Source organism: Euleptes europaea, chromosome 4, assembly GCF_029931775.1.
Source record: "Euleptes europaea isolate rEulEur1 chromosome 4, rEulEur1.hap1, whole genome shotgun sequence".
Classification (NCBI taxonomy): Eukaryota; Metazoa; Chordata; class Lepidosauria; order Squamata; family Sphaerodactylidae; genus Euleptes; species Euleptes europaea.
Window position 1 is genome coordinate 109,876,575 of NC_079315.1, and position 26,139 is coordinate 109,902,713.

Here is a 26,139-nt window from a genome sequence, read left to right on the forward strand (position 1 = left end):
AAATGGCTAACTGAAAACGTTTCCCAGTAGAAGATCTTTCCTCCTCCTCCTTCAAATCATCTGTCCAGAATCATCAACTTTTATTACTTTATTATATTATTTTAACCTAACTTTTAACCTAACTTTCCTCCTCTTCTTCAAATCATCTGTCCAGAATCATCAACTTTTATTATTTTATTATTTTAACCTAACTTTGATTTTTACTTAGAGCTGATATTGCATTGAAATAAAACTTGACTTGACTATTATTATTTCTAAAGTTTCTGCAACAACCAAGGCTGACGCAGGAACAATTAGGAAAAACTACAGGTTGAAAATAGGTGAAGAAGAGTGATTGGAGGGAGTTGAGCAGTCAGTGAAACCGAAGAGGTAACCAAAACTAAATTTCACACAGTGATCTGAAATAAGTAGCCATAACTTTGGCTGTGGGTGTCTAGTTTCCTTTGCATGTGTAGTTAGTAAAATGGAAGTAACACAATTCGTTCCTTGAGCTTGGACTTAACGAAAGCATGCGCCAGCACTGCGTAGCAAAACACACTACACAAACCAAAAAGTCTTGTCCGCTCACTGCAGGCAAAAAAAAGGAGAAGGGGTTGTTTAAGGATGTAGTAGATCATGTAAGTGGTATTTGACTGTACTTTATGGGACTGAGCAGGTTTGCCGCTTGGTCTGGAGTGCTTTTAGATCCAGCATTGCTGATGGATGTACAAGTGGCATCTATACCTCCTAGTGCCTTTCATCATCTTTGAATGGTGCACCAGATGTGTTCCTTCTTGAACAGATAACTAGCCACAGTTATCTATGCTCTAACATCCAGGCTAGATTACCGTAATATGTTATACCTGGGGCTGCCTCTGCAAAGTGTTCGGAAATTTCAAATGGTGCACAGTGTGGCAGCTAGTTTGCTAACTGGTGCTGACCACTGTGTATTTACCACCTTAGTGTCAAAAGAACTTCATTACCTTCCAGATTGTTTCGGGGCTTAATTTAGATCGCCAGGACTTCTGCCAGCAACCCTCACTGCCTGCCACAGCTCCAAGCAGCAGTGGGAGGGGAAAAAAATCACTGCTAATGTGTGCAACATGATGCCACTTCTGGGGAAAACCTGGAAGTGATGTCATGTAGCTCTAGGAGTTGCCTAAAATGCTGTGATTTTACCATAGAGTTTCTTTTGATTCCTAGAGTGACACGATGTCACTTCCGGGTTTTCCTGTTTCCTGTTTATTTGCTTAATTCAATGGGGGCCCAAAGCAGCTTACATCATTCTCATCTCCTCCATTTTATCCTCACAACAACTCTGTGAGGTAGGTCTGGCTGAGAGAGTGTGACTGGCCCAAGGTCACCCAGTGAGCTTCCATGGCATGAATAAGGACCTGAACCTGGGTCTTCCAGATACTACTATGACATTCTTAACCACTGACTCTGATACTGCTCTGACATTCTTAACCACACTGGCTCCTGGAAGTGACTTCATGATGCACATGACACCGCCCCACATCCCTGCCCCAAGCTCCCGCCAGTTGACAGGCATGGTGTGTAGGGTTGCCAACTCCAGGGTGAGATACTCTTGGATATTTGGGGGTTGATCCTGGGGATGGCAGGGACCTTGGTGGGATATAATGCCATAGATTCCACCCACCAAAGCAGTCATTTTCTCCAGGGAAACTGACCTCTGTAATCTGGTAATGAGGCTGCCCCTGGAGGATGGCAACCCTGACAATTGAAATCATTGGTGTTAAATTTGAAAGCCCTTAACAGCCTACTGGTGGGGGAACTTGAGTCAGTCACTCTCTCCCAAATTAACATAGCTCATGGGGGAGGGGAGGCTGCTAAGATAAAATAAAGAAGGGCACCAGTTTGGGTCCCTAATGGGGAGAAAAGGAGTGTATAAATATATAAATACAGAATGGAATGGATATTTATCATAGTGATGTCACTGGCATGGTTGAACTCATGAAGCTGTCTTATACTGAATCAGACCCTTGGTCCATCAAAGTCAGTATTGTCTACTCAGACAGGCAGCAGCTCTCCAGGGTCTCAAGCAGGGGTCTTTCATGTCACCTACCTGCCTAGTCCCTTTAACTGGAGATGCCAGGGATTGAACCTGGGACCTTCCGCATGCCAAGCAGATGCTCTACCACTGAGCCACAGCCCCTCCCCAACTGGTGTTTGTGTGATGCTTTAAGACACAATGCCAGAGAGCATTTTACTATCACAACAGGAAAATTTGATGGCTGGGGGAGAAGTCACTTTCCTGGTCGGTAAATCTTACGCTTTCACCTCTTTGAAAATGCAGTTTCCTTGCAACAGTACTGCTTCTTGGCCAAAAAATATTTTCCTTCTCATGCAAGAGCTGCCTGAACAACACTTGCCCATATTGTTGCCACCCCCTCCAAAAAAAATTAAACAGATTATAACTGCTGCTTTGGAACGACATTGGTGTTCTAAGTAAGAATCGGTACCTATGGTAATAGACATAAATATAGCCTAGTAAAGGAGTCACCAACCTTGTTGAATGTATGGGCATTTTTGGAATGCTTAAAACAGGTAGCAAATGTCACCACAAAATCTGCTGGGGGGTGCACAGCAACCACAAAATGGCTTCTATGGGGACTTTGCCCAGTCACAAAATATTGGGAGGTTAGAATCATAGAATCGTAGAGTTGGAAGGGGCAATACAGGCCATCTAGTCCAACCCCCTGCTTGGTGTTGGGCAATAACATTTTTTTTTTTGCATGAGACCCTGGAGAGATGCTGCCATTCAGTACTGAGATAGATGGATAGATGGTACAAGGCAGCTTCATATGTTTCAATATACCCAGAGTGCTTTTTCCTTGTGAAGGGAACACTTCCTTGTTTGCCCTTAAGTGCAGAACTGGAAAGGTGCCCTGGAGTGAGAATGCAGGCAAACAGTCACTAGGGAGAAAATACAATGGGATTCCAGTAGGATCTTAAAGACTAACAGGTTTTATGACAGCATTTTGTGAGTCAATGCTCACTTCATCAGATGCAGTGGAGTGTAAATCCATTAGGTCAATGCTTTTCTGTTCACAACAAAAAGGTGTGGGGGGGATACAAAGATCTAATAAGAAGGGCCATCAATTCATTCAGAATGGGCGGCCGCTCCCAAATATAGTCAGATAAGGAAAGAAAATGTAAAATTCAGTGCAAGATAAGCAGACAAAATACTAGGAAGTAACAGAATTATATGCAAGATATTAGATATATCCTTGGTATTCAAGTGATGAATGTCAAGTCCCTCTTAAGACCTGAGTGGTAAATAGTCTAGAACTTGTTAACAAAATTTAATTCAGCAGTTTCATGTTGGATTCGTCCTTTGAAGTTCCCTTGTCTGAAAACAGTAATCTAGACCAGTCACAAAATGCACTGGAGCATTAATATGTCTACACCCATAATGTCTGTGCATTATGGTTTTAAATGTTCAACGTATCTTTATTCTTTTGCAGAGGGACAGATCAGTTGTCTAATGCGCAGAGCAGAAGGCCATTTTTTTAAACATAGTGGCATGTTAGACTGGAGGATGAATAAGCAAATCAGCCTAGAATGGCACAGCTGATGTTTTGGGTCATGTGATTTACTTAATTATTAATTATATTTCTATACTGCTTGTCCATGCTGCTCAAAGCATAGGAGCTCAATGGAGCAGAGTGGTAAGCTGCAATACTGCAGTCAAAAACTCTGCTCATTGCCTGAGTTTGATCTCTCTAACACCAGCAACTTATTAAAGGGCTAAAGCTTTGAGAACCCAAACTGGGTGGAAAGGTGGGATAAAAATCTTGTAAATAATAAATAAATAAATAAATAAATAAATAAGGTTCTTGTAGGTTATCCGGGCTGTGTAACCGTGGTCTTGGAATTTTCTTTCCTGACGTTTCGCCAGCAACTGTGGCAGGCATCTTCAGAGTAGTAACACTGAAGGACAGTGTCTCTCAGTGTCAAGGGTGTAGAAAGAGTAATATATAGTCAGAAAGGGGTTGGGTTTGAGCTGAGTATTGTCCTGCAAAAGTATTGTCCTGTAAGTATCAAGATAATGTGCTAATGAGGATATGGTATGTTAATATGGAACCATTGTATCCTGAAGTGATCTGTTAATGTGTGTAATCCAAAACTAATCTGTATGGCTATTGTTGAATGTTGTCTTTGTCTGGAGGTTTTTCAGGGCAGGAAGCCAAGCCTTATTCATTCTTAAACTCTCCTCTTTTCTGTTAAAGTTGTGCTGATGTTTGTGAATTTCAATGGCTTCTCTGTGCAATCTGACAAAATAGTTGGTAGAACTGTCCAGTCTTTCAGTGTCTTGGAATAAGACCCTGTGTCCTGTTTGTGTCAGTCCATGTTCAGCCACTGCTGATTTCTCAGGTTGGCCAAGTCTGCAGTATCTTTCATGTTCTTTTATCCTTGTTTGTATGCTGCGTTTTGTGGTCCCGATGTAAACTTCTCCACAGCTGCAAGGTATACGATATACTCCTGCAGAGGTGAGGGGGTCTCTTTTGTCTTTTGCTGAGACCCCCTCACCTCTGCAGGAGTATATCGTATACCTTGCAGCTGTGGAGAAGTTTACATCGGGACCACAAAACGCAGCATACAAACAAGGATAAAAGAACATGAAAGATACTGCAGACTTGGCCAACCTGAGAAATCAGCAGTGGCTGAACATGGACTGACACAAACAGGACACAGGGTCTTATTCCAAGACACTGAAAGACTGGACAGTTCTACCAACTATTTTGTCAGATTGCACAGAGAAGCCATTGAAATTCACAAACATCAGCACAACTTTAACAGAAAAGAGGAGAGTTTAAGAATGAATAAGGCTTGGCTTCCTGCCCTGAAAAACCTCCAGACAAAGACAACATTCAACAATAGCCATACAGATTAGTTTTGGATTACACACATTAACAGATCACTTCAGGATACAATGGTTCCATATTAACATACCATATCCTCATTAGCACATTATCTTGATACTTACAGGACAATACTTTTGCAGGACAATACTCAGCTCAAACCCAACCCCTTTCTGACTATATATTACTCTTTCTACACCCTTGACACTGAGAGACACTGTCCTTCAGTGTTACTACTCTGAAGATGCCTGCCACAGTTGCTGGCGAAACGTCAGGAAAGAAAATTCCAAGACCACGGTTACACAGCCCGGATAACCTACAAGAACCAATGAACTCTGACCGTGAAAGCCTTCGACAAAATAAATAAGGCTTTGTTTTTTTATCTGGTTGTCCACGTGGCAACCCTTGACCACAATCACTTTATTTATTTTTGGGAGATTTTGAACAGGAAAAGCAAAGCTGTCCCACAGAAAAGGAATAATTTTCTAGAAGAAGGTTAGAGCAGTTCCTCAGTGGAACTGGCTTCCTCGTGAGGTGAACTTTCCTTCCCTGGAGGTTTTTAAGCAGAGACTAGATGGCCATCTGTCAGCAATGCTGATTCTATGACCTTAAGCAGATGATGAGAGGGAGGGTGAGTAAGTGTAATTTATTGTTACGGCCATTGGCCCACATAAAATAACAAAACAATACAGGTACCTATATAACATTAATTAAAAATAGAGGGAAAAAGGAAAAATAAATAAAAAGTAAAATAACATGGCCTAAAATAAACGGATTAAATACATTATCAGCATAATAAGGTACCAAATAAACATTGCACATTATACATTTTACATTACTTCACCCATCATTCATCATCTGATGAATCATTAATACTATAACTGAGAGGGAGGGGCATCTTGGCCATTTTCTGGGCATAGAATAGGGGTCACTTGGGGTGTGTGGGGGGGAGGCAGTTGTGAATTTCCTGCATTGTGCAGGGGGTTGGACTAGATGACCCCGGTGGACCCTTCCAACTCTAAGATTCTATCTTGCTACAGCCTAAGCCCTAATCAGAAAATGTAACATCACTTACACTGCAACTGCAAGTAGGGCTGCCAACCTACAGGTGGTGGTTAGAGGTCTCCAACTGATCTCCAGACAACAGAGATCAATTCCCCAGGAGAAAATGACTGCTTTGGAGGCTGGCATATGGGCATTACAACTGGCTCGGGTCTCTCCCCTCCTCAAACCCCACCCTTCCCAGGCTCCACCCCCAAATCTCCAGGAACATCCCAAACTGGAGTTGGCAGCCTTAACTGCAAGGACAGCACAAGAAGACACTATTATCCCTAGGGTTGCCAGGTCCCTCCTCGCTACCGGCGGGAGGTTTTTGGGGCAGAGCCTAGGAGGGCAGGGTTTGGGGAGGGGAGAGACTTTGATGCCATAGAGTCCAATTGCCAAAGCAGCCATTTTCTCCAGGGGAACTGATCTCTTATCAGCCTGGAGATCAGTTGCAATAGCAGATTTCCAGCTAGTACCTGGAGGTTGGCAGCCCGAATTATCCCCTCTGTTTTAAATGCCCAGTCCAAACTCTTAGGCCATTTTTTAAGCCATTTTGCCTTGGATTTGCCACTCCTTAGATGCACATTTCCCCTACCCAAATTCTCAAAACTCAAAGGCCATTTATTCATGGGAGGTTTTGCCTTTTGCCTTGGATTTGCCGCTCTCTAGAAGCACATTTGTCCCCATCTAAATTCTCAAAACTCAAAAATAAGCCCCCCATGCAGCGTTCTGAAAACTCAAATGGGGAAAATGTGCATCTAAGGAGTGGTAAATCCAGGGCAAAGCCTCCTATGCATCAATGGCCAAAAGTAAGCCCCCATGCAGAGTTTTGAGAATTCGGATGGGAAAAATGTGCATCTAGAGCACTGGTTCCCAACCAGGGGTCCGTGGACCCCCAGGGGTCCGCGAGAACTAAATTAAGGTCCGCGAAAGAAAGTTATAAACCCTTAATAAATTAATATTTTCAATTAAAAGTTCTCTATTATAAAAATATATATATTCAAATATTATTCTAAGTTTAATGCTTAACTAACAGTTATGATTAAAGTTTATTTTAAAATTCTCTGAATTTTTATTTTGCACCGAACTAAAAAGTCCTAGTGGTCCCTGGTCAAAAAAAAGGTTGGGAACCACTGATCGAGAGAGAGGCAAATCCAAGGCATGCATCAATGCATCAATGGCCTTAAGCTAGCTGCACAGTGTCGATGCGGGGAAAGTACTGAAGTGCATCTTTCTCCCCGCGTCCTCCTCCTCCTCCACTTTTCTTCTCCTCCGCTTCCTTCCCAGAGTTTTGCTCCCTCCATCTTGCTCGACTTTCTATCCCGGCTGTTTACCTCTCTATGCCCCGTCTCTCCCGCCCTCTTTTTTTTGTCGTCATGCTCGGTAATAGCCGACGCGGCAGGAGCCAGCAACGTGCACCAGCCTCGGCGGCATCCGCTTTTTTTCCCCTCTTTATAAGCACCGCTGCATTGCCCGGATGTGAATGGATTACAATGTCTCTTCCAGGGAAACGTATTGCTAGTAATGTCTCCGTGGGGGAGCCAGTGAAGATGAGGATGGTGATGGAAAGGAGGAGAGCTCTGTAAAGTTGGAACAAGTTTAAGACTTTTTCTTTTTTTGGGAGGGGTTCATTCAAAAACAAAACAAAAACAAACCCAGGAAAGACAGAGGGGTTCGATAGCTCTGCCTCCGAGATTTTGCAAAATAGTTTTATCAGCAGCCATGTGTTTATAACGAAAGACCCGGGGAAAGTTATCGGATCTTCCTTTTGCGTTGCCGTTTTTTGTTGTGATTTTTTTTCCCCCTCTCCTTTTTGGCTGGCTTTTAATTTCGCGTTATTGGGGTGGGAGGACTTTTTTTTTATGGCTTCTGGTGGATGATCAAAAACAAAGCCAAAAAACAACAACAAACCCCTTTCTCGGTCTAAAACTGATATAAAGGTGTGGAATATTCTCTGGATCAAGACTGAGTGCGAGTTAAAAGTACTTTTTTTGAGGGTTAAACACACGTGAGGCAAAAAAAAAAAGCACCTTTTTGCAGAAGATCTCTTATTTCTTCCCCTAAAATATCTTTCCTTGGAATATTGTGAACATATTTGTGGCCATTTAAGGTAAAGTTACTCTTAGAGTGATTTCTTTCTCTCTCTCTTTTTCCTTTCTTAAAAAAAAAAAATTCATCCCAGTGTATTTTGAACTAGATGCAATTCGGGGCGATGTGATTTGACCGGCACTGTGGGTTTACACCTTTTAACAATGCGCGTGTAACTAGAATAAATATGCGTGCATGTCCCGCTATTGCAACGACGGATTTGGTTTCAATTCCGTGCTTGGAGAAAGAAGGAGGGGGGGGGAAATACGAGGAAATCTGGTTTTCTCGGGGAAAGAGACCCGCGTGCACCTTGTGGCAGCAAACATTTTGCAATTTAAAGTCGAGCATGCTTGCGAGGCGGGGGGAGGGGAAGGCGGCTGGCACACTCCCCAGAAAACTTGCGGGTGCAAATAGCGAGCCAAATACTCGATTTGGGGACCGGAGGGGGGGGGGAAGGAAAAGTTTTCTGCAGCGCTCTCCGTATAGACACACCCAGCTTCTCAAAGGTCGCATTAAGCAAAAAAACAAAAAAAGAGCAAAAGTAGACGCATCCAACAATTATATTTACAAGTGTCCTAAACAATGGTGTGTGTGTGTGTGTAAGGGGGGGGGGATCGAGAAAGGAGAGCATTGTGAGTTCTGGCGAAGTCTTTTTTTTTTGTATCACGTGTATTTTTGCAGCGGAGTATAAAGTTGCTCCTGCGCGGGGGGGGGGCGAGTGGTCCCCGTGCGCGCGTGGCGAGCGGCGGCATTATTTGATCTAATAAATCTTTAAAAGTGGTGGGGGCTCGGCGCGGGTGGGGGGCGCGCGGAGGGAGGCGGGCAGGCAGGCAGGAAGGCAGAAGGACCCGGGCAAGTCGCGTGTACGTTTCCCAGCTCGGGCATGGAAGAAAACGAGGTGCCCGCTTTGCCTTTATTTCAGAGACCGATATGTAGCTATAGATTTCCTCTTTGGGGGGTGGTGGTGGTGGGGGGCGTGCGTGGATGCCAATGAGTGTGCGGGGGCGGTGGGGGGGAAAGAAGGATAGTATCCTCAGGAAAGCCAAGGGGAACGTGGCTGTTTGCTGATCCTACCCTCTCCCCCCCCCTTTGCTGAACTTGCAGCCCCGGCTTACTGGGGGGGGGTTGTTTGTGTGCGTGTGGGGGGGCTGTCGTGGTTTGGGGGTCCCCCTCCTTTCTTTCTCTCTCGCTTTCCCCCCCAAGGCAGAAAAAAAGAGTTTTGGGTTCTGGATCAGGGCTTCTTCCTCCCTCCGCCGCGTCTTTTCCTCTCCCCTCTTTTCTCCCTTCTTTTTTCTCTCTCTCTCTCCCCCCCCCCCCGCTCTAGTTCGGGGAGAGCTTTTCGCGTGGCGCCAGCGGGGTCTCTCCCTCTCCTGCGCTCTCTTCTTCTTCTTTTTCGCCTTTCCCCATCTCTTTTTCCCTCCTGCGTTTCGTGTGCGGTTGGTGGATGCGGTGATTTCGAGCAATGAAACCCAGAGCGCGGGGCTGCGGTCGGAAAGGGACCCCCTTCTCTCCTCTCTCGGCCGGTAGGTACCCACCGAAGGTGTGTCCCCCCCTCCTCCTCCTCCTCCTCCTCCTCCTCCTCCTCCTCCTCCTCCCTCCATCAAAACCAGTGTCTTTAGAACGGAGTTAGTTGTGGTTTGGTGCTCGTAGAAGAAGCCCGGACGAGAACCGGTGGTGGTGGATTTCATTTAAACACATGCAATCTCTTTCTCTCTCCCCCCCCTTTTTCCCGTGGGGTGAAGCGGTCGGGGTGTGTGTGTGTGGGGTGAATGCTACAACGGCCTTTTGCATTTCTCTCCCCCCCCCCCATTGTTTAGTTTTCAAGCATCGGATGACTTTGTTGCAAATGGGCCCGAGATGCCCTTTAGTTGCAGTGAGTTACTTTCCACTCTCAGTTATCTTCCATAAATTAGACAGCTCATTGTCAAGGGTTAATGCTGCCTTACACCCCCTCCAAACCCCCCCCTTTCAGCAGTTTAATTAGAAGAGGCATCTAGGCCGATTGTCAAAGGTTGGTCTCTTCTTTCTCTCCCCCCCACCTTCCCCCCCCCAAGTTCCCCATCCATCTTTTGCCCTCCCTTTTCTGCACTGACCGAGCGTCTGTTGCTCCACTCTTCTCTAAAGACTTTGTTGTTGCCTTTGCGAAAGGAATAATTTGTGCCGAAAGAAGCGACGAGGTGAAATATGTATTTTTAAAAAGAAAGTTTAGAGCGGATGGCCGCAGTTCCTACGGTGGGCTCATTCATTATTTGCTGAACCTCCTGTTGCATAAAGGACTTTTTTGCTGCATGGTGTGGCTCCTTCTCTCTCTCTCTCTCTTCTGGATTTGGGGTTAGAGTGTCTGCTAACCGGGTTTAGATTGGCTTGTTTGGAACTGTAGTATCGCCTTTCCTGTACTCTTCTTCCTCGTTGTTGTTGCTACCCCTCCATCTTCCTCCCCCCTCAACCTCCCACCCCCTCCTTCTAGTCTCATTTTAAAGAAAATCCGATTGTTGTTTCCTGCAAGCCTCGGGACTGGGTTTCTGATTGCGGTTATTTCCATGTTTCTAGGTTTGTGTGATTTTGCTAAAATGCATCACCAACAGCGAATGGCTGCCTTAGGGACGGACAAAGAACTCAGTGATTTACTGGATTTCAGTGCGGTAAGAAACAACGGTGGAAATTAACAACAGCTGTAAAAAAATAAAAACAAAACACCCCCCCAAAGTGTGATTTGAGCGCAGTAGCTCCTTAAAGACCAGCAAGATATTCGGGGTATACACTTTTGAGTGTCAAAACTCCCTTCGTCAAATGCCAAAGGAAGAGTCAAAGGGAATTCTGACTCTCGAAAGCTTATACCCGAATATCTTGCTGGTCTAAGGTGCTACTGGACTCAAATCTGGCAGACCAACACGGCTACCCTCTGAACCCCCCCCCGAAGTGTGTTACACTAAACCAAAACAAACCAAAAAGCTGTGAGTTAAGTCCATAGAGTAATTTTCAATCAGTGGCTAGATCCACAGTAAATATGCATTCTCTATTATTATCACTATTACGATTAGAATCTGATTATATGATCTGTAAGGAGACGGAATATTGTCTGCAGCTTACTTGGAGGAGCTCTTATCGTTTGACCCTCCCCCACACAAAAAAGTCACATCATTTGTAAAAATTACGATATTTCTCATCATTCTTGGTTAATAACAGTTGCTTGGCGTTGTTCATTTTACATAAAAAGTATGGCTTGCACGCTAACTGATGGCTCATCAGTTATACCTAGTGTGCTTTTACTTCTTCCCTTGTTTCGTTTTTTTTTTTTTGGCACGTGAAAAGTGAAAGGAAATCCAGGACTAGTTCAATTTCAAGTTTTCACTGGAATCTCAGGTCGCTCCAGTTTATCAATGAATGAGTTGCATCTTTCCTGTGGACCCCCTCCCACTGATGGGTAGTGGTTTGTGCGTGCGCTTTTTCTTTTTAATTATAAGAGCTTATTTTCTCTTTAGGCTTTTTTTTGTAAATACGTTAGTTCTGAGGCCAAATGTTAACCAGGTCTGGATAGCTGCCTAGTGCTTTAACCCCCCCTCCCCGCTCTTCTCTCTCCCCATCCCTTCTTTTCTCTCCCCCTCCTTCTAAACTTCCCCTCCCCCCCTTCTTACAATATGTCAGAAGTCTTTATTTATTTGTTCACAGAAGGGGAAAAGAACCCAAGACAAGTCAATTGGATGTACAATGCATTTGTGTCTTTAAATAATTTCAGTGCTGGGAGGGGGGAAAAATAAAGTCAGCTTTGTAAATGGGGGCTATCTCAGTCTGCTGTTGTCTCTGAGACTTTCCTTTAGAGAGATGGCTTTGGGAAGTTTGGCTAGGAACTGTAGCCTCAGGCAGCTCGGTAGCCCCCACTTTCCTAGCTGCGCTTTTTCCATTTGTTCCTTTGTTTTTTGTAGTCTCTGACTCAGGGAAGGTGCGTATTATCCACTAGACACGTCGAAGAAGATGGAAACCAATTAGGGTTGAAATAAATGCTGGAGTGTGTGTGTGAGAGAGAGGGAGAGGGAGAAAGAGAGAGAGTGTCTTGCTTCAAATTGCTCTCACATTAAAGAGTCGAAATGAAAATTTAGGGCAGGTGGAACATTGGATTATTATTTTGGGGGGTTCACATATGACAGGCAAATCCTAAAACGGGATGGAAATGATATAGCTACTTTTATGACCAAGGTTTCAGTCACAAACTTTTCCCCCCTCATCTTTGTCAATTTAAGAGTTTTAGAAGTGTTTTTACTTGCCTGATATTAAAGCTTAATGTTGTAGCTGGGTTATTGAAGCCCCCCCCCCACTTCATTAATATATTGTTTGGGTAGCAAGTAAAACTAAGAAGGAGAAAAGGTGGGGTGTATGGACTGTTGGAACTACTTTACCTTTGTGAAAACGGAGATGGGAGATATTTCATATTTAAATAAACTTGTTTTTGTGTAGATTCAAGATGAAACCTAAGCTATCAATTGATGGTGTGTGTGTGTGTGTGGGAAATCCTGTTTACCTACAATAATGCCTCTTTGTTTTCTTTTAGATGTTTTCACCTCCTGTGAGCAGTGGAAAAAATGGACCAACTTCGTTGGCAAGTGGACATTTTACTGGCTCAAGTATGTACAGTTTGTGTTTAGCATGCAGTTAAGTGTCCTTAGATATTTTTCCGCATCTGCTGTGCGTGCCTGTTTTAGCAAGAGAACTCCGTTTTGGGGAGAGGGCTTCTATTGAGATTTCAGTTGAGTTGTTCATGATGTTTGCAATGCCATGTGTGTATTATAGAACCTACCTTAAATATCTATTTCATGTCAGTGGTCATTCTGCAAGAAGTAGTTTACAAGCGGTTTTGAACAAAATGAAGTGTTGGCGGGTTTTTAAAATTCTAAAAATCCCTTTCCCCTTTTGTTATGTGAGGAACGTAAACATACCTCAGGGATAAATCCTCTTCGCGTTCAGTACCCAACCTGTTTTTGTAAAGCCCTAATTCTGTTTTAGAGATTAGCGTTTGGCGATGGATTGTTTAGGGATTCATTAGCGAAATGTCTAGGTAGTATAACTGAATGATTTTTTAAATTAATAAAATCTGTTATTCTGGCTTTCTTAAAGGCTTTTACTCCTTTTAGAGGAAGACCCTATTGACATTCATATGCATGCTTATTTGTTATATATGTGAGGAAGGAAGAAAGTTTTGCATTCAAGAAAAAATAGAATCTTCCTGTGTAGTTTGGTTGTAAATGCAAGAGCTTCTGCATATAATAATTGAATGTCAAGAACAGAAGCTGTTTATATATTGGAAATTATTCATTTTCTGTTAAGCTAGCAAAGAGAAATGCACATTTGAATCCCCCTCCCAAATAATTTCATTGCATTCAGTTCCCTAAATTGTTGCATTTGGTTCTTTGGACGCACCTCAGATATATCTACAATTAAACAGCTGCACCGTTTTCAGTATTTTGGCAGTTGCACTGTACAAAGTGTTCTTATATGGAGAGCATCTCTGAACCAGATGTTACATTTTTACAAGTTTTTCTGAGTTCACTACCAATGATTATCTAGGGGTGCTCTCCTATTCCTGTCAAGTCAATGGCAAAATTCCCGATGATTTTGATAGAGTACGTCTGGAAGCAACGTGTATCTGGAATGAAATAGTGTTGTTTTCAGTAGGCACTTGATTAAAACAGTCCTTTTTTCTGCCCAAGTGATGATCCCAAAAAGTTCAATTTGTATTTATATGATAAGCTTCCATCTCAAAATTCTTTGATTATATTGATACATTTTTTTAAAATGAACAGAAGTATGTCTCATTGACAGTTATATCTTCAGTACAATGATATTAAGGGATTTCACTGATGGGCATCATTACACCTTAATTCCTAAACACGTTTTCTTAGATTCAATCCCCATCGGTTTCAATGGAATTTTATACCTACCAAATTATGCCCTGTAGGGATTAATTACATTTGGTAATATTTTTATTTACAGTAGCTAATTTTCAAGAAAGTATAGTGTTCAGGATCCCCTCATTGTAGAGGCCGTAAAGTATTTGTGCCAGATAAATCAATTTGTCAGGCTTATATACAATCAACGCTATGGCTAACTATTGGCCTAGCTACTATTAGCAGGATGCTCATTTTAAGGGATTGTCCTCAATTTAATAATCTACTGTGAGGCCAGTTGATTAGCTGTTTAAAAGCGGTGAGGACATGATCCAAAAATCTAGGAAAAGTTTTCATGGTAGTGTGCCTCACACAACATTTTTGCATGTATGCATTAACAAGCAAATAATGAAAAAGAAAAGGGAAAAAAACCCCTGAGTCAACGTAGTACAATTAAGCATTGGAGATCTTAAAACAATGCCTCAAACCACAGTGCTACACAAACCTTGTAAATAAATCCATTTGAAATCACTGGACTGATTTCCAAGTAGATTGTGTGTATGAACGGTTACTTTTGCTATATATGCATGTAACACAAAGAGAAATTCTAGTGTCATCTTCTGCTGGACAGAAATAAAAGTAGGACTGTTATAATAATGTGCTGAAGACGTTGAGTTCTCTATGCTAAATAGTAGCATTCTTTTCTTTTTGGGCATATGGCAAACGCTAATGGAACATTCAGTAGCTACAGAAAGTTGCAGAATCCCACACATGATTAACTGGTACTAAATATTGGGGGAAACTGATGACTTGAAGGTATACTTGTGCACCTTTGCGTTGCAACTGTTAATAGTCGGTCTAAACATGATTGTGTTCTGAAGTTCTTGGAGACTGCAGCAAGATATGTTTTAGACAACGGACTATCAGGGGCAGAAAACTCAGCACCACTGTGGAGTCATTCTAGACTCTATATTGTTTCCCTGACTTCACATATTGATATAGCAGGACTTTTAGTAAATAAATTATAAACTGAGACTCAGATGCAGTTTATTTTCTTTGCTGGGGAAGATGCGCTCTAAAGGTTTGAGTAGGGAATATAGGCATTTGTCCATATCTCTTTTTAAGTTTAGTCCTCCCTTTAGCTGGAATGCTAGCAGCGTCTTGTGTATCGGTTTGAAATTTCTGGTGTACAGCAGATGATCCCGAAGGAAAGGAATTGTATGTGTTGGCTTTCTCTCTGTCTTTTTAAAAATCTGCTCCTTTAATACATGGTAATCTGTTGTGGGCTTGTAATGTGTGGACAAAAATACAGTGGGCCTGTGTTTTTCCTTTAATCTCTAATTTTGCAAATGTGGCTTCTTCCTACCTCAAAAAAATTGGGAGTCTGCAAGGGAGAGAGGAATGTAACCTGAGCCACAGGCCTGGCATTCCCAGGATGCATTTTTCACATGAAAGGCTTTTGTCAGTGCTGTAAAGGACCAGCAGTTTTTGTTTGATGTTTGCAGGTGTTCAGCAGAGAGCACTAAAACAATCCAGCCATGATGGTTTAGAGGCCTTGTGACCTTAACAGGGGAAACTGGGGAGGACCTGAATAACATTTAAGGGAACTTTCCCCGGGCTCAGCCTGAATAACAAGGATATGGGTTTAATTCTTCAGCACATTGGAGTCTACTGCCACATTTATGAAAGCAGATGATTGTTTTCTATTCCTAGAAAATTTTGTTTTGCAAAATTGGGGGGTGAGCTAGGACTGTTACGTTAGGGATAAGGTCATTAGCCATCTTTGCGGCATTTGCAGTTTCCTTCTATTGTATGAAGTTTTACTAATTTCACTCCCCTTTGATATACTTGTGGTTTCACCCCTCGGCCCCATAGTTGTTACAGATATCTGAAATGAAAACAGTGTGGATCTCAGTATGAATGAGGTGGGCCAGTAAAGTAGCAGGACCAGCAGAGCCTGTGAATCTTTCGAAATATGAAAGGTGGGCATTACTTAGGTAGACGTGAGCAGTTGCTAGGTAAAGCGTGAGTTCTTCAGCGGTTCCTTCCCAAATGCCAAGCCGTCTCCTGCCTGTCAACAACCTAGGTTAAGTTGAGAGCAGGTGGCAGCGTGAGTGCTGCAGGTCGGGTGGGGGGCATTTTCTGAGAGCCCTATTTCATCTTTTGCCACAGATCTGCCGGCCCCGCAGTTCCTCCTGGAGTGGGTTTTTGCCAGCTGAACTCTCTGGTTTATGTTGTCTTGGTAATACTTGGGCAGGCTTAAATTTCCCTTCCCAGCTTTAAAGAGGATTACTGTGATATAGGTTAAGAACCTCTGCTATAAAATGAAAAAAAAAAATCTCCAGCCTTGCAAACAGAATGAGGAGATAAACTTGTTTCTGGTCTGTACCTCTTCAGACTGCAGGTAGAGGCTCACATGGTTGAGTGTGCTTTTGTACAAATTTTTTTTTTGCCTACACACGCAAAAAAAATAAGATGTCAAGGAGAAGGGTTATAGCCTACTCTTCCCCCGAGCACGCTCATTTTCTATGTGGAAAGAGGGTTTTTTTGTTTGTTTAAATGGCGAATTTTCAGTCACGTGAGCACCCATCTCCAGTCTGAAGTGGTACAGGCTAGACCGAAGTTGACTACCTTGTATGTCGTTTGTGAGAAACTAGGCCTTCTTTAGTGGATTGCAGAGCTGACATCATTGGATGGATAGTTCTCAGTGCAATTAGGTAAATTAATTCCTTTTGTATTTTCCTCTAAACATACACAGCATTGATGAAGCATGGCTGCTGGAATAAAACATTATTCCATGGGTAGCAGAGCAGCGGGAGGCCTTAAATGAAATATTTGTCATTAGAATGTTTTGTTCACAGACTGGCCCTACCGTAATATTTATTTAATTGTTTATATTTGTATTCCTCTCGGTCCTGAAGGCTCTCAGCGGTTACAATGGATTTGAACCGTTGCCACAAAAATAAAATATGACAACTATTAACAACTTCCCGTCCTTTCTTGTTCGTGTTCACCTATTCTGGCTCCTGTGTTTCTTTCGGATCATAGATGCAATATATGCATACCTAGCTTTAAATGGAGTAATGAGTATAAGGAGAACCCTAGAGCTTTTGTTTTTGGGTTTGTCTGAAAACAATAGAAATATGCAAAATGGTTGCTTAAGCGTAGATGATAGGAGAATGTAGCAGTCGTGACATTTTACTAGTGCATAAAACTGGTGACTGGATAAGATTTGGTTATATGATGTTTTTAAAGGTTGCCCTGATACTTAAATGTTTAATAGTTGAAGTTGAGCAGAAGGGCATAGTTCTGGGGGAGGGGGGAGAATTAGAGGACAGGATTGAACATGCACAGGGGGCTTTTGTGTGTGTGCTAGACCATGTTTATTATCCTGACACATGATATTCCACCATTCCAGTGAAGTGGGGCACCAAAAAAAAATGCTCTTAGTACCATACATGGAAGGCCCTTGAATCATTTAAGCTGCCACTCTTCAATGGCAGATGGCACTTATATTTTTGAATAGTTTTCTCTTTGTTTTGTCTTTGGGAATCATTAGGGATTTAAGCATGCAAATACATGAGCAGTGACTTCCATATTTGACATTGCTTACATTGTACAGTTATGATTAAAAAGAGAGAATGTGTCTTCTCTTCCACAGGTCCTTCCGCTTACATTTTATTATCGCAAGGGTAGCAATGCTGCCAGCCAGTTATTGGCCAATCTGTTAGGTGTTGTACTACCTGCCACATCCTTCAAGGCCATAAAGTGAGAACCATCATGTGCCCAAAGCCAAAAAAGAAAAACTTTTTGTATTGAGAAGTATTTGGGACCAAGATACAACTGTTAAAGTAACTTGCAGGCCATAAGACAATAGGAGCAAAATTGATGGTATGAGGCTGTTCCTTCTGACCTGGTTATAAACAGGCACAAATGATTTGCCAGCATGCCATCCTCTGCTTCATCATTAAATGGGAATGAAAATCAGAGCATCTTGTAGTAGCACTTTTATCCTTGACAGTTGCATTGAGAGGTAACTGTTGCCTTTATCACTAAGTAGCCGCGAACCTGCCTCTAAGTAATGGAAGGTGGTAGTGAGGGAAAATGCAATTTACTTTGCCTCATGATTGGAGAATTGCAGGCAAATATCTATTAATTAACCATGAGGTAAATGTACAACCAAGCGATGTACTAAATTTCATCAGAAGATACCGCTTTAAAATTATCTAAAGGGGACTGGCACACCTCAGACTCTTTCCAATTCTATTTCTGCATACATTCTACAACTAAACACTTATTAATTCAGGGGGAAAAACTAGAAGAAAAGCTTTGTCGCCCTTCAAAAGGTTCTTTTACTATTTTGACGAGAACTTTTGTAGTACCAGGTACAGAACATTGTGGATGTGAACATTTATCGAAGTCCTGAGTGAGCGGCGCTACTATTTAATAATATAATATGTATGAGCAAGCTCACTTGAGGTGAAGTCCCTAGATTGTCTCAAATATTACTGCTTCTGCTTAATTGGCTTATTGATCTATAACAAGTGCTTTGTTCGTTCAGAGAGCCCGCAATTGAGGCGTTTACAACCACTGTGTCATATACTCTGTACTACATCATTCTACCGGGATTGACAATATTCTCCCCAATTTTTCCCCTGTATGTGATGTAGGCCAGTGCCCTTTTAAACTCTCCCCCAACCTCCCCACTTACCTGGTATGCCTGTCTTGTCTCTGATTTTGTGGTTAATTCCCAGATTTTAGCTGAGATAATTGTTGCACTGTTCAGGCCTGTAAGCATTGAGTTTTAAATGTGTGTTGTCTGGTGGAACAGACACATCTGATTGGTGATGTGAGAAGGTAAAATCTCATTCTTTCTTCCATTGCCCCATATAGGAGAAAGCTTAAAGGAGAGTATCATGCTAATAATTCCAGGGAATGTATGCACATATAAGAGCACAAATGCAATCCTTGTGGTCTAAGGGCTGCTGGGAATGAAACTCTGTTAACATTTGACAAAATCAGCAAATTGTCTTTTACCCTGGTAATGAGATAATCAGTTAAATAACAGATGAACTACTGTATATAATAGAATGAAGTAATGGAAGTTTATGCTGTTAATTACTCGATTCTCTCTTAAATGAACAGAATCACAGAGAAGTAAAGACTTTCATAAATAGTTTTGTTCTAAACTTAATCTTTAATCTGTTATTACAAACATAGTCATTTTGTAAGCACTGCAGATCAAACATTTGCTCCTAATGGCAAGCTACGTTTTATATCAGGAAGTTTGCAACTTAGCTGAGCCTACAAGGAAGCACAGGCCTGGTGGCCCCAGGCCTGTGGTTTTCAGTGTTTGATATTATGATGCTATTTAGATCTGTTCCCTGAAGGCAAGATAACAGATCTGCAATTGCTTAATCAGGAACAGTGTGTATGTTTGTAGCAGTCTGCATTTTAAAGATCATTTACCAAAATGTTCTCGAGTAAATGTTTGTCAGTGTGGTGGACATAATAAGGGGTGCATTGGAAAGAGGAGAGAAATTAAACTTGTAAGGGAAATGTAAGCTCATATTTAATGGGAGCATCTCTTTGTTTAGTTATTTTGGAAACTACTGATCTTAGACCTTCAGGGAATCAATTAGCTGTGATTGATCCATTAGGATTCTTGGGGTGCTTCATCCATGATTAATTTCCCATATCGGTATCACTTCTACATGCTGCCAAGTAGACACATGTATGTATGTTTGCTGCAATTGACTGGGTACATGCAGTTTTCTACATGGAAATGATTCTCTGTGTAAGGAATGTACCATGCACAAAGCAGGAAAAATTAGATTAATTTGGCAATGCTTTGCATTTCGATATACTCAGAATTGCTTAGTATATCTGAGCATTGTCTTTCTGCTATCTAATTAGCATTTATGCTATATAAAGTTTATAAATGTCTAGCCCTAGGAGTGGAATAAGATATGAAAATACAGTGAGCCAGATGAGATCGCATTGTATCATTAAGGCTGAAGTTTCTAAGGCAGGGGTGTCGAACTCATTTGTTACAAGGGCCGGATATGACATAAATGTCACTTGGTCGGGCCGGGCCATGCCTCGCCAGCCCAGATTGAGAATGGGGGCAGGTGGCCTACTCGGCTGGCGAGCCCACTGCGGGCTCGGCAGCCCATATCAAGACTTAGAGGGAGGGCTGCCTCGGCTTGCTCACGGGCCGGATAAGAGCCCTTAAGGGGCCGGATCCAGCCACAGGCTGTATGTTTGACACCCCCTGTTCTTAGGGCTAAATTTCATCACTTTAAAAAAAAGTTGACTTTTAGGAAGTATACCCTTTGCTTGAATGACCTCTTGCACTGTGGCTGGAGTGTGCGTCTTTTTATTAGGTTATCTGAAGCAGAAACTCCAGAGGTTCTTAAATGCATGTATTCCAGGGAAACATGACAAGGTTTTTCTAAAAAATGTTTTAAATTTGTTTCCATGCTTTTATGCAGTTTTACTTTTTTTGCTAGTCCAGCTGATGTTGATGCTCAACTTCAGTCATAAGTGCTCCTTACTACAGAGAGCAGGCATCTTGCTTTCTTATTCCCATTTTAAAAATGAAGTTTAGGAGCTAGCACTATGATGCAGACGAAGGAGATGCTCTCGTCTTGCATCAGGGTTAGGCAAGTCCTATTTGGTTGTCATTGGTCACCATTCATGTAGGTGCATTCATTTGGGAGCAAAAATTGACAGTCAAAAAGCATTAAATCCGTTGGTGTTATTTACAGCTCTCCCCCCCCCCCGAATCTTTTGTCAGCAGGAGCTGTCCTTTGGCAGTCTATGTGCATGTTGTTAGATACATTTTTTTTAAAAAAATAAACACTTGTTATACATAGTTAGATCTATTGTATTTGTATTTTATATGTTTTAGCAAATTGTGATGGCCATTGGCTATATACAATACATTTTTCATTCTTTACTACGTAGAGAACCAGTGTGGGATAGAGTATTGGACTCGGACCACTCTGATTCCCATTTTGTCTAAGGGCTTACTAAGTGGCCTTGTATGACTTATGATCTCTTATCTTAACCTACCTTGCAAGATTGTTGTGGAGAAGGAACTGGAGAGGTTGTTGAACTGGAGAAGGAGAACAATGTCTGCTGCCCTGCGTTTTTTTAGAGGCGAAGCAGGATGAAAATGAAATAATCATAATATTCCTCGTACTAGAGTTCTAAATGACAGATAGATGTTATTTGATAGTCAGCACTAAATTATGCAGATTGCATTTCATTATTTCATTATTATTTACAGTTTCTGTAAGAGAGCTTTAAAATGTTATTACTCTCATCTCTACAACAGTCCTGTGAAAGTATGCCATTATTTTTATAGGGATATGAAACTGATAGAGGGGGCTATCAAGACCACATAGTGGGCTCATGAGTAAGTCAGAACTGGAAGATAGAACTTCTGGGTCTGTCTAACACTCGATAGCACTCAGCCTGTTGAATTCTCTTTTTAAATCTGATTTATTCATGTAATTGTCATTACTTATTTCTACAGCGATGATTTTCTGTGTCTCCCCTCTCCCCCTGAGGCTCCTGTTTGGAAAGTCCCCCCACCCCCATTATATCTTCATTTTAGAAGAAAGATTTATGGATCCATAAGTTGCTTGTGTTGTAGTAGTACTAACCTACCTCACAAGGTTGTTGTGTGTATAAAATGGAGCAGACAAGAAAGTACCAAACTGCATTGGGTTCTCTATAGGGAGAAAGGTGCGGCATAAACAAAATAAATGGAGAAATTACTTGAAGGAAGTGGGGCACAACAATGCCTCTTTTGTCCATTTGAGTGCTTGTTTGCATATTTATAGATATATAGTAAGTCTTGAGCATTGGTGTTCCCAGATGTTCATAAAGCCCATATAGGAATTCAACCCTCCTCTCCTTCGAGATCAGCTACTTTTAGTTTCTTCTGCCCGCCATCTCCAGATTCACCTCCTGTTACTTCATATCACCACAAATTTTGAGTTGCTATGGAGCCTCCTGAGACAAAATAATGTTGTTGATTGCAAAAGTCAGTCTCTCTCTCTGTCTCTGTCTCTCTCTCCCTTCCTCCCTCCCTCCCTTCCTATTTTTGATGCCCTCTCTCCCACCCTGTTTAAACTGTATAGAATTTTTTTTTAAAGTCTCAGTTACCTGGAATTCAGCACTGTTTTTTGGGCTCTGGACCCAGTGCGAGGAATTTATAAAATGCATCTTTCCCCCTTTGAAGTTGGATGTTGATGCGTCTGTATTGCAAAAGCATAATACCCAAGTGTCCCAATTCTAAATGTTTGCTGGCCCTCATGGCAGCCTGCTATGGTGCAGACTTTCCTGGTATTGGTTTTCAGGGCTTACACCATCTTTTGAATCCGAGCATCTAGTTTAAAACCTGTTTGTAGCTTATAAGCAGTGTCTGTATTTACAGAACTGTCAATGATAGGCTGTACCCAGGCTTTTGTCGGTATTGCTTTCTTCCTCCCCCCCCCCCACCCTGTGTACCTTGTTTTTTTCCCTTTTGTCTGATGATCTCATAGAGTACCTTGTTTTTGTTTGCACTGTTTCTTTTTTTAATCTTGCAGATAATTGTGCTGCTTTGCAAAACAAACAACAAAACAAATACAACCTTTTCCTCTACCCCCAGTGGGCCCAGTGGGAAACGGAATTTATCTGGTATCTTCTGAACTTTATCTGGTGACTTTCATATTTGAGGGTCCCTGTTTCAGAATGAAAAAAACATTGCTCAAAAAGCAGATGTGTCGAATGCTTTTTCATGCATCTGAAACATGCACGTTGTGGCTCTGTGCTCATGATATATATCTAGTGTGGCCTGCTGCATTTTGGATCCATTGCTTACTCTTGGCCTCAGATGAGAAATCCTCATCAGTGTAGTCACAGTCTTCAAGTGTCACTTAACTATTTAAGTTCTACCTGTTGGATTGAGCTATTTATGAGAAGTTGTATTGAAAGATGGCCCAAAACTGATAAAAGGAAGTATTTCTTCACACAACACATAGTTAAATTGTGGAACCCCCTGCCCCAGGATGTGGTGATGGCTGCCAACTTGGAAGGCTTTAAGAGGAGAGTGGACATGTTCATGGAGGAGTGGGGTATTCATGGCTACTAGTTAAAATAGATACTAGTCATGATGCATACCTATTCTCTCCAGGATCAGAGGAACATGCCTATTATATTAGGTGCTGTGGAACACAGGCAGGACAATGCTGCTGTAGTTGTCGTCTTTGTGGGCTTCCTAGAGGCACCTGGTTGGTTACTGTGTGAACAGACTGCTGGACTTGATGGGCCTTTGTCTGATCCAGCATGGCTTTTCTTATGTTCTTATATGCCCAAATTATACCCTGTTTAACCAGGTCTTAAGTTACAATCCCACTGTAAATTATGACTTTTTGTTGTCAGTATTTTTCAGACTACTAACAAAATTGCAAAAACAAGGAAAAAGGCTGAGAGATGTTGACCATTGCTACTGTTTTTGGTGGTACTTTGATCATGGACACTTTGTTTCTATTGCATTCTGCACTGGTATCCAGTAGCTAGCAACTTTGCATTCTCTCTTGGCTTTTCTCTCTTTAAAGTTTCTACTTTTGCTGTCTGTGTGGAGACTTTTTTGCTTAAAAAGGAGATACTTATTTTCTGGAGAGAATTGTCTTTTAGAATGACTGATTTTTTCCAAGGAAAAATTGGTATTGAGAACATGGTCCAATAGAGATATGGACAGGGTGGGCTGTAAATATATGAAAGTTAGTGGTCCTCAACAATCTGCCACAGTACGTCTGTATAAAAACAAACTAAAAAAAGAGCTAACATGTGCAAACCATCACTTGCCTGGGCACACGGAGGCAATTCTTACCTGGTGAGTGGCTATTTAATGGACTTACCCAGGCTGATAAATTTTAATACTAAGGTATAGAAATAAAAGTATCCTGAAAAGCCATTTTTTGTTAAATGTGATTAATAATGTGATAAATGTCATGCAGTGACCCCCCCCAATTTAAGCATAGATCCCTATTCATACTTTTACGCATTTGAATGTATAAAATATAATTTGTATCGGTCATAATCCAGCCCCGAACTGAATGTGCTTAGCCAGTGAATTGTTTGAGCAATGAATTACAGCTTGTACATTAAAGCAGCCTCCAAGTTGGATAGTCATTGCCAGAATTTTGATAATGCTGGCATGACCAATGGACCCCTAAGCTATATATATGTAAAACTGGGAGTTGCTGTCTTAGCTCAGCGTATAGCCTGGATTCTTTTCTCATAGCACCTTTTAAATTCAGTTGACCTAGAAGATAAATAACTTAAAAATTGTTTTATTAAAAAATAACAAGCAATGCATGACTCCTGATCAAATATCAAGGCTGTAATTTAATCTTCGTGGTTCTGGTGCTGTTCGTAAACAATTTGAGTCGTTTTGCACTTACAACATCAGCCAAAAGCCTGATTGAATTATATCCTTGTATTGTTGGAGCACCTGCTGTTGCTTCTAGACTTCAGAATCTGTCATCGACTCCATTGCTAGTCTTTATTTTGAGAAGTTTGTAATTTGGCGCAGAGCTTTTGAATTAGGCAAAAAGCGTTTGGTTTCGGCATGGTGGCAAATTTTTCCTATTTGATTGCGTCCCCAACACCTCCAGTGCTCCAGTGTATGGGTGAACAACGTTCTCACTTTCTTGCTGGGAACAGAAAATCAGAATTTGACACCCCTGCATAAGAAGGCAAGCAAAGAAGGGGGTGTGGTTGGAGACAGCAATGCAATCACAGATACTGCTTTTGTAATGTCCTGGTTTTTTGGTCTACATATTAAGATTTTTCAACAGTTTATTCAATTTTTCAAAAAACAGTAGTAAGGATTCAATATCAAGATTCAATCGGAGGATAAATCCAATAAATTATTTTGGCATGTATATGCCATGGACTCTGTGTTGATGATATGTACATTTTCTTGCATTGTTTCATTATAATGTGCTCCCATCATTGCTGAATGAGTCCATGCATTACTCAGGATACTGTCCTAAGTGGTAACTGTTGTGCCCAAGGAATTCTGGGTAGGCAAGGTAAAGGTGGTCCCCTGTGCAAGCACCGGGTCATTACTGACCCATGGGATGATGTCACACCCCGATGTTTACTAGGCAGACTATGTTTACGGGGTGGTTTGCCATTGCCTTCCCCAGTTGTCTACACTTTATCCCCAGCGAGCTGGGTACTCATTTTACTGGCCTCGGAAGGATGGAAGGCTGAATCAACCTTGAGCCGGTGACCTGAAATTGACTTCCGTTGCGATCGAACTCAGGTCGTGAGCAAAGCTTTGACTGCAGTACTACAGCTTACCACTCTGCGCCATGAGGCTCCTAGTAGGCAAGTTAGACACTCATATTAATGGGTTTAAATTACAGGGGGAAAGGTACCAGCTGGATATTAGAAAAAATTTTTTTACAGTAAGAGTTGTTCAGCAGTGGAATCAGCTGCCTAGGGAGGTAGTCAGCTTCCCCTCTCTGGCATTCTTGAAGCAGAGGCTGGACAAGCACTTGTCAGGGATGCTCTAGGCTGATCCTGCATTGAGCAGGGGGTTGGACTAGATGGCCTGTATGGCCCAACTCTATGATTCTAGTCTAAACCTCTAAAACAAGAAAACAAGCTGGACAATGAAGAAAGCTGACAGGAAGAAAGTAGACTCCTTTGAAATGTGGTGTTGGAGGAGAGTGTTACGGATACCATGGACTGCTGCCCCCCCCCCCAAAAAAATCAGTGGCTTATAGATCAAATCAAGCCTGAACTGACCTTAGAAGCTAAAATGACTAAACTGAGGCTATTGTATTTTGGTCACATGAGAAGGCAAGAGTCACTAGAAAAGATAGTCATGCTAGGAAAAGTTGAGGGCAGCAGGAAAAGAGGAAGACCCAAAAAGAGAGAGATTGACTCTATAAAGGAAGCCACGGCCCTCAATTTGCAAGACCTGAGCAAAGCTGTCAAAGATAGGACATTTTGGAGGACATTGATTCATAGGGTCGCCATGAGTCAGAAGCGACTTGACGGCACTTCACACACACACACACACACACACACACACACACACACACACACACACAACAACAACAAGAAAAAGCTCCACGTTATCCATACAGTCAATCTTGAGGCAAGCTAGCAGTGGGAGGCTAAAGTCTGTCCCGCATAAAGTTTTCTCCTGTACCAAAGAAACAATACCAGTCTCTCTGCTGCTTCAG

At 42.0% G+C, this 26,139-nt stretch overlaps 1 protein-coding gene across 10 annotated transcripts in view; it reads left to right on the plus strand.

The window, feature by feature from the left end:
* The first annotated feature begins 7,940 nt into the window (after positions 1-7,940).
* The window catches only part of TCF4 (transcription factor 4), a 426,474-nt gene continuing 408,275 nt past the window's right edge, over positions 7,941-26,139 (plus strand). For 3 of the 10 annotated variants that reach the window (XM_056849207.1, XM_056849211.1, XM_056849215.1), the window contains exons 1-3: positions 9,448-9,520; positions 10,548-10,639; positions 12,544-12,616. In XM_056849207.1, the coding sequence (XP_056705185.1) occupies positions 9,460-9,520; positions 10,548-10,639; positions 12,544-12,616 (226 nt within the window). In that variant the 5' untranslated portion in view covers positions 9,448-9,459. Of the gene's footprint in view, positions 8,020-9,446; positions 9,521-10,547; positions 10,640-12,543; positions 12,617-26,139 lie in introns of those variants that run through there. The other 7 variants (XM_056849208.1, XM_056849209.1, XM_056849210.1 and 4 more) reach the window with 5 other exon arrangements.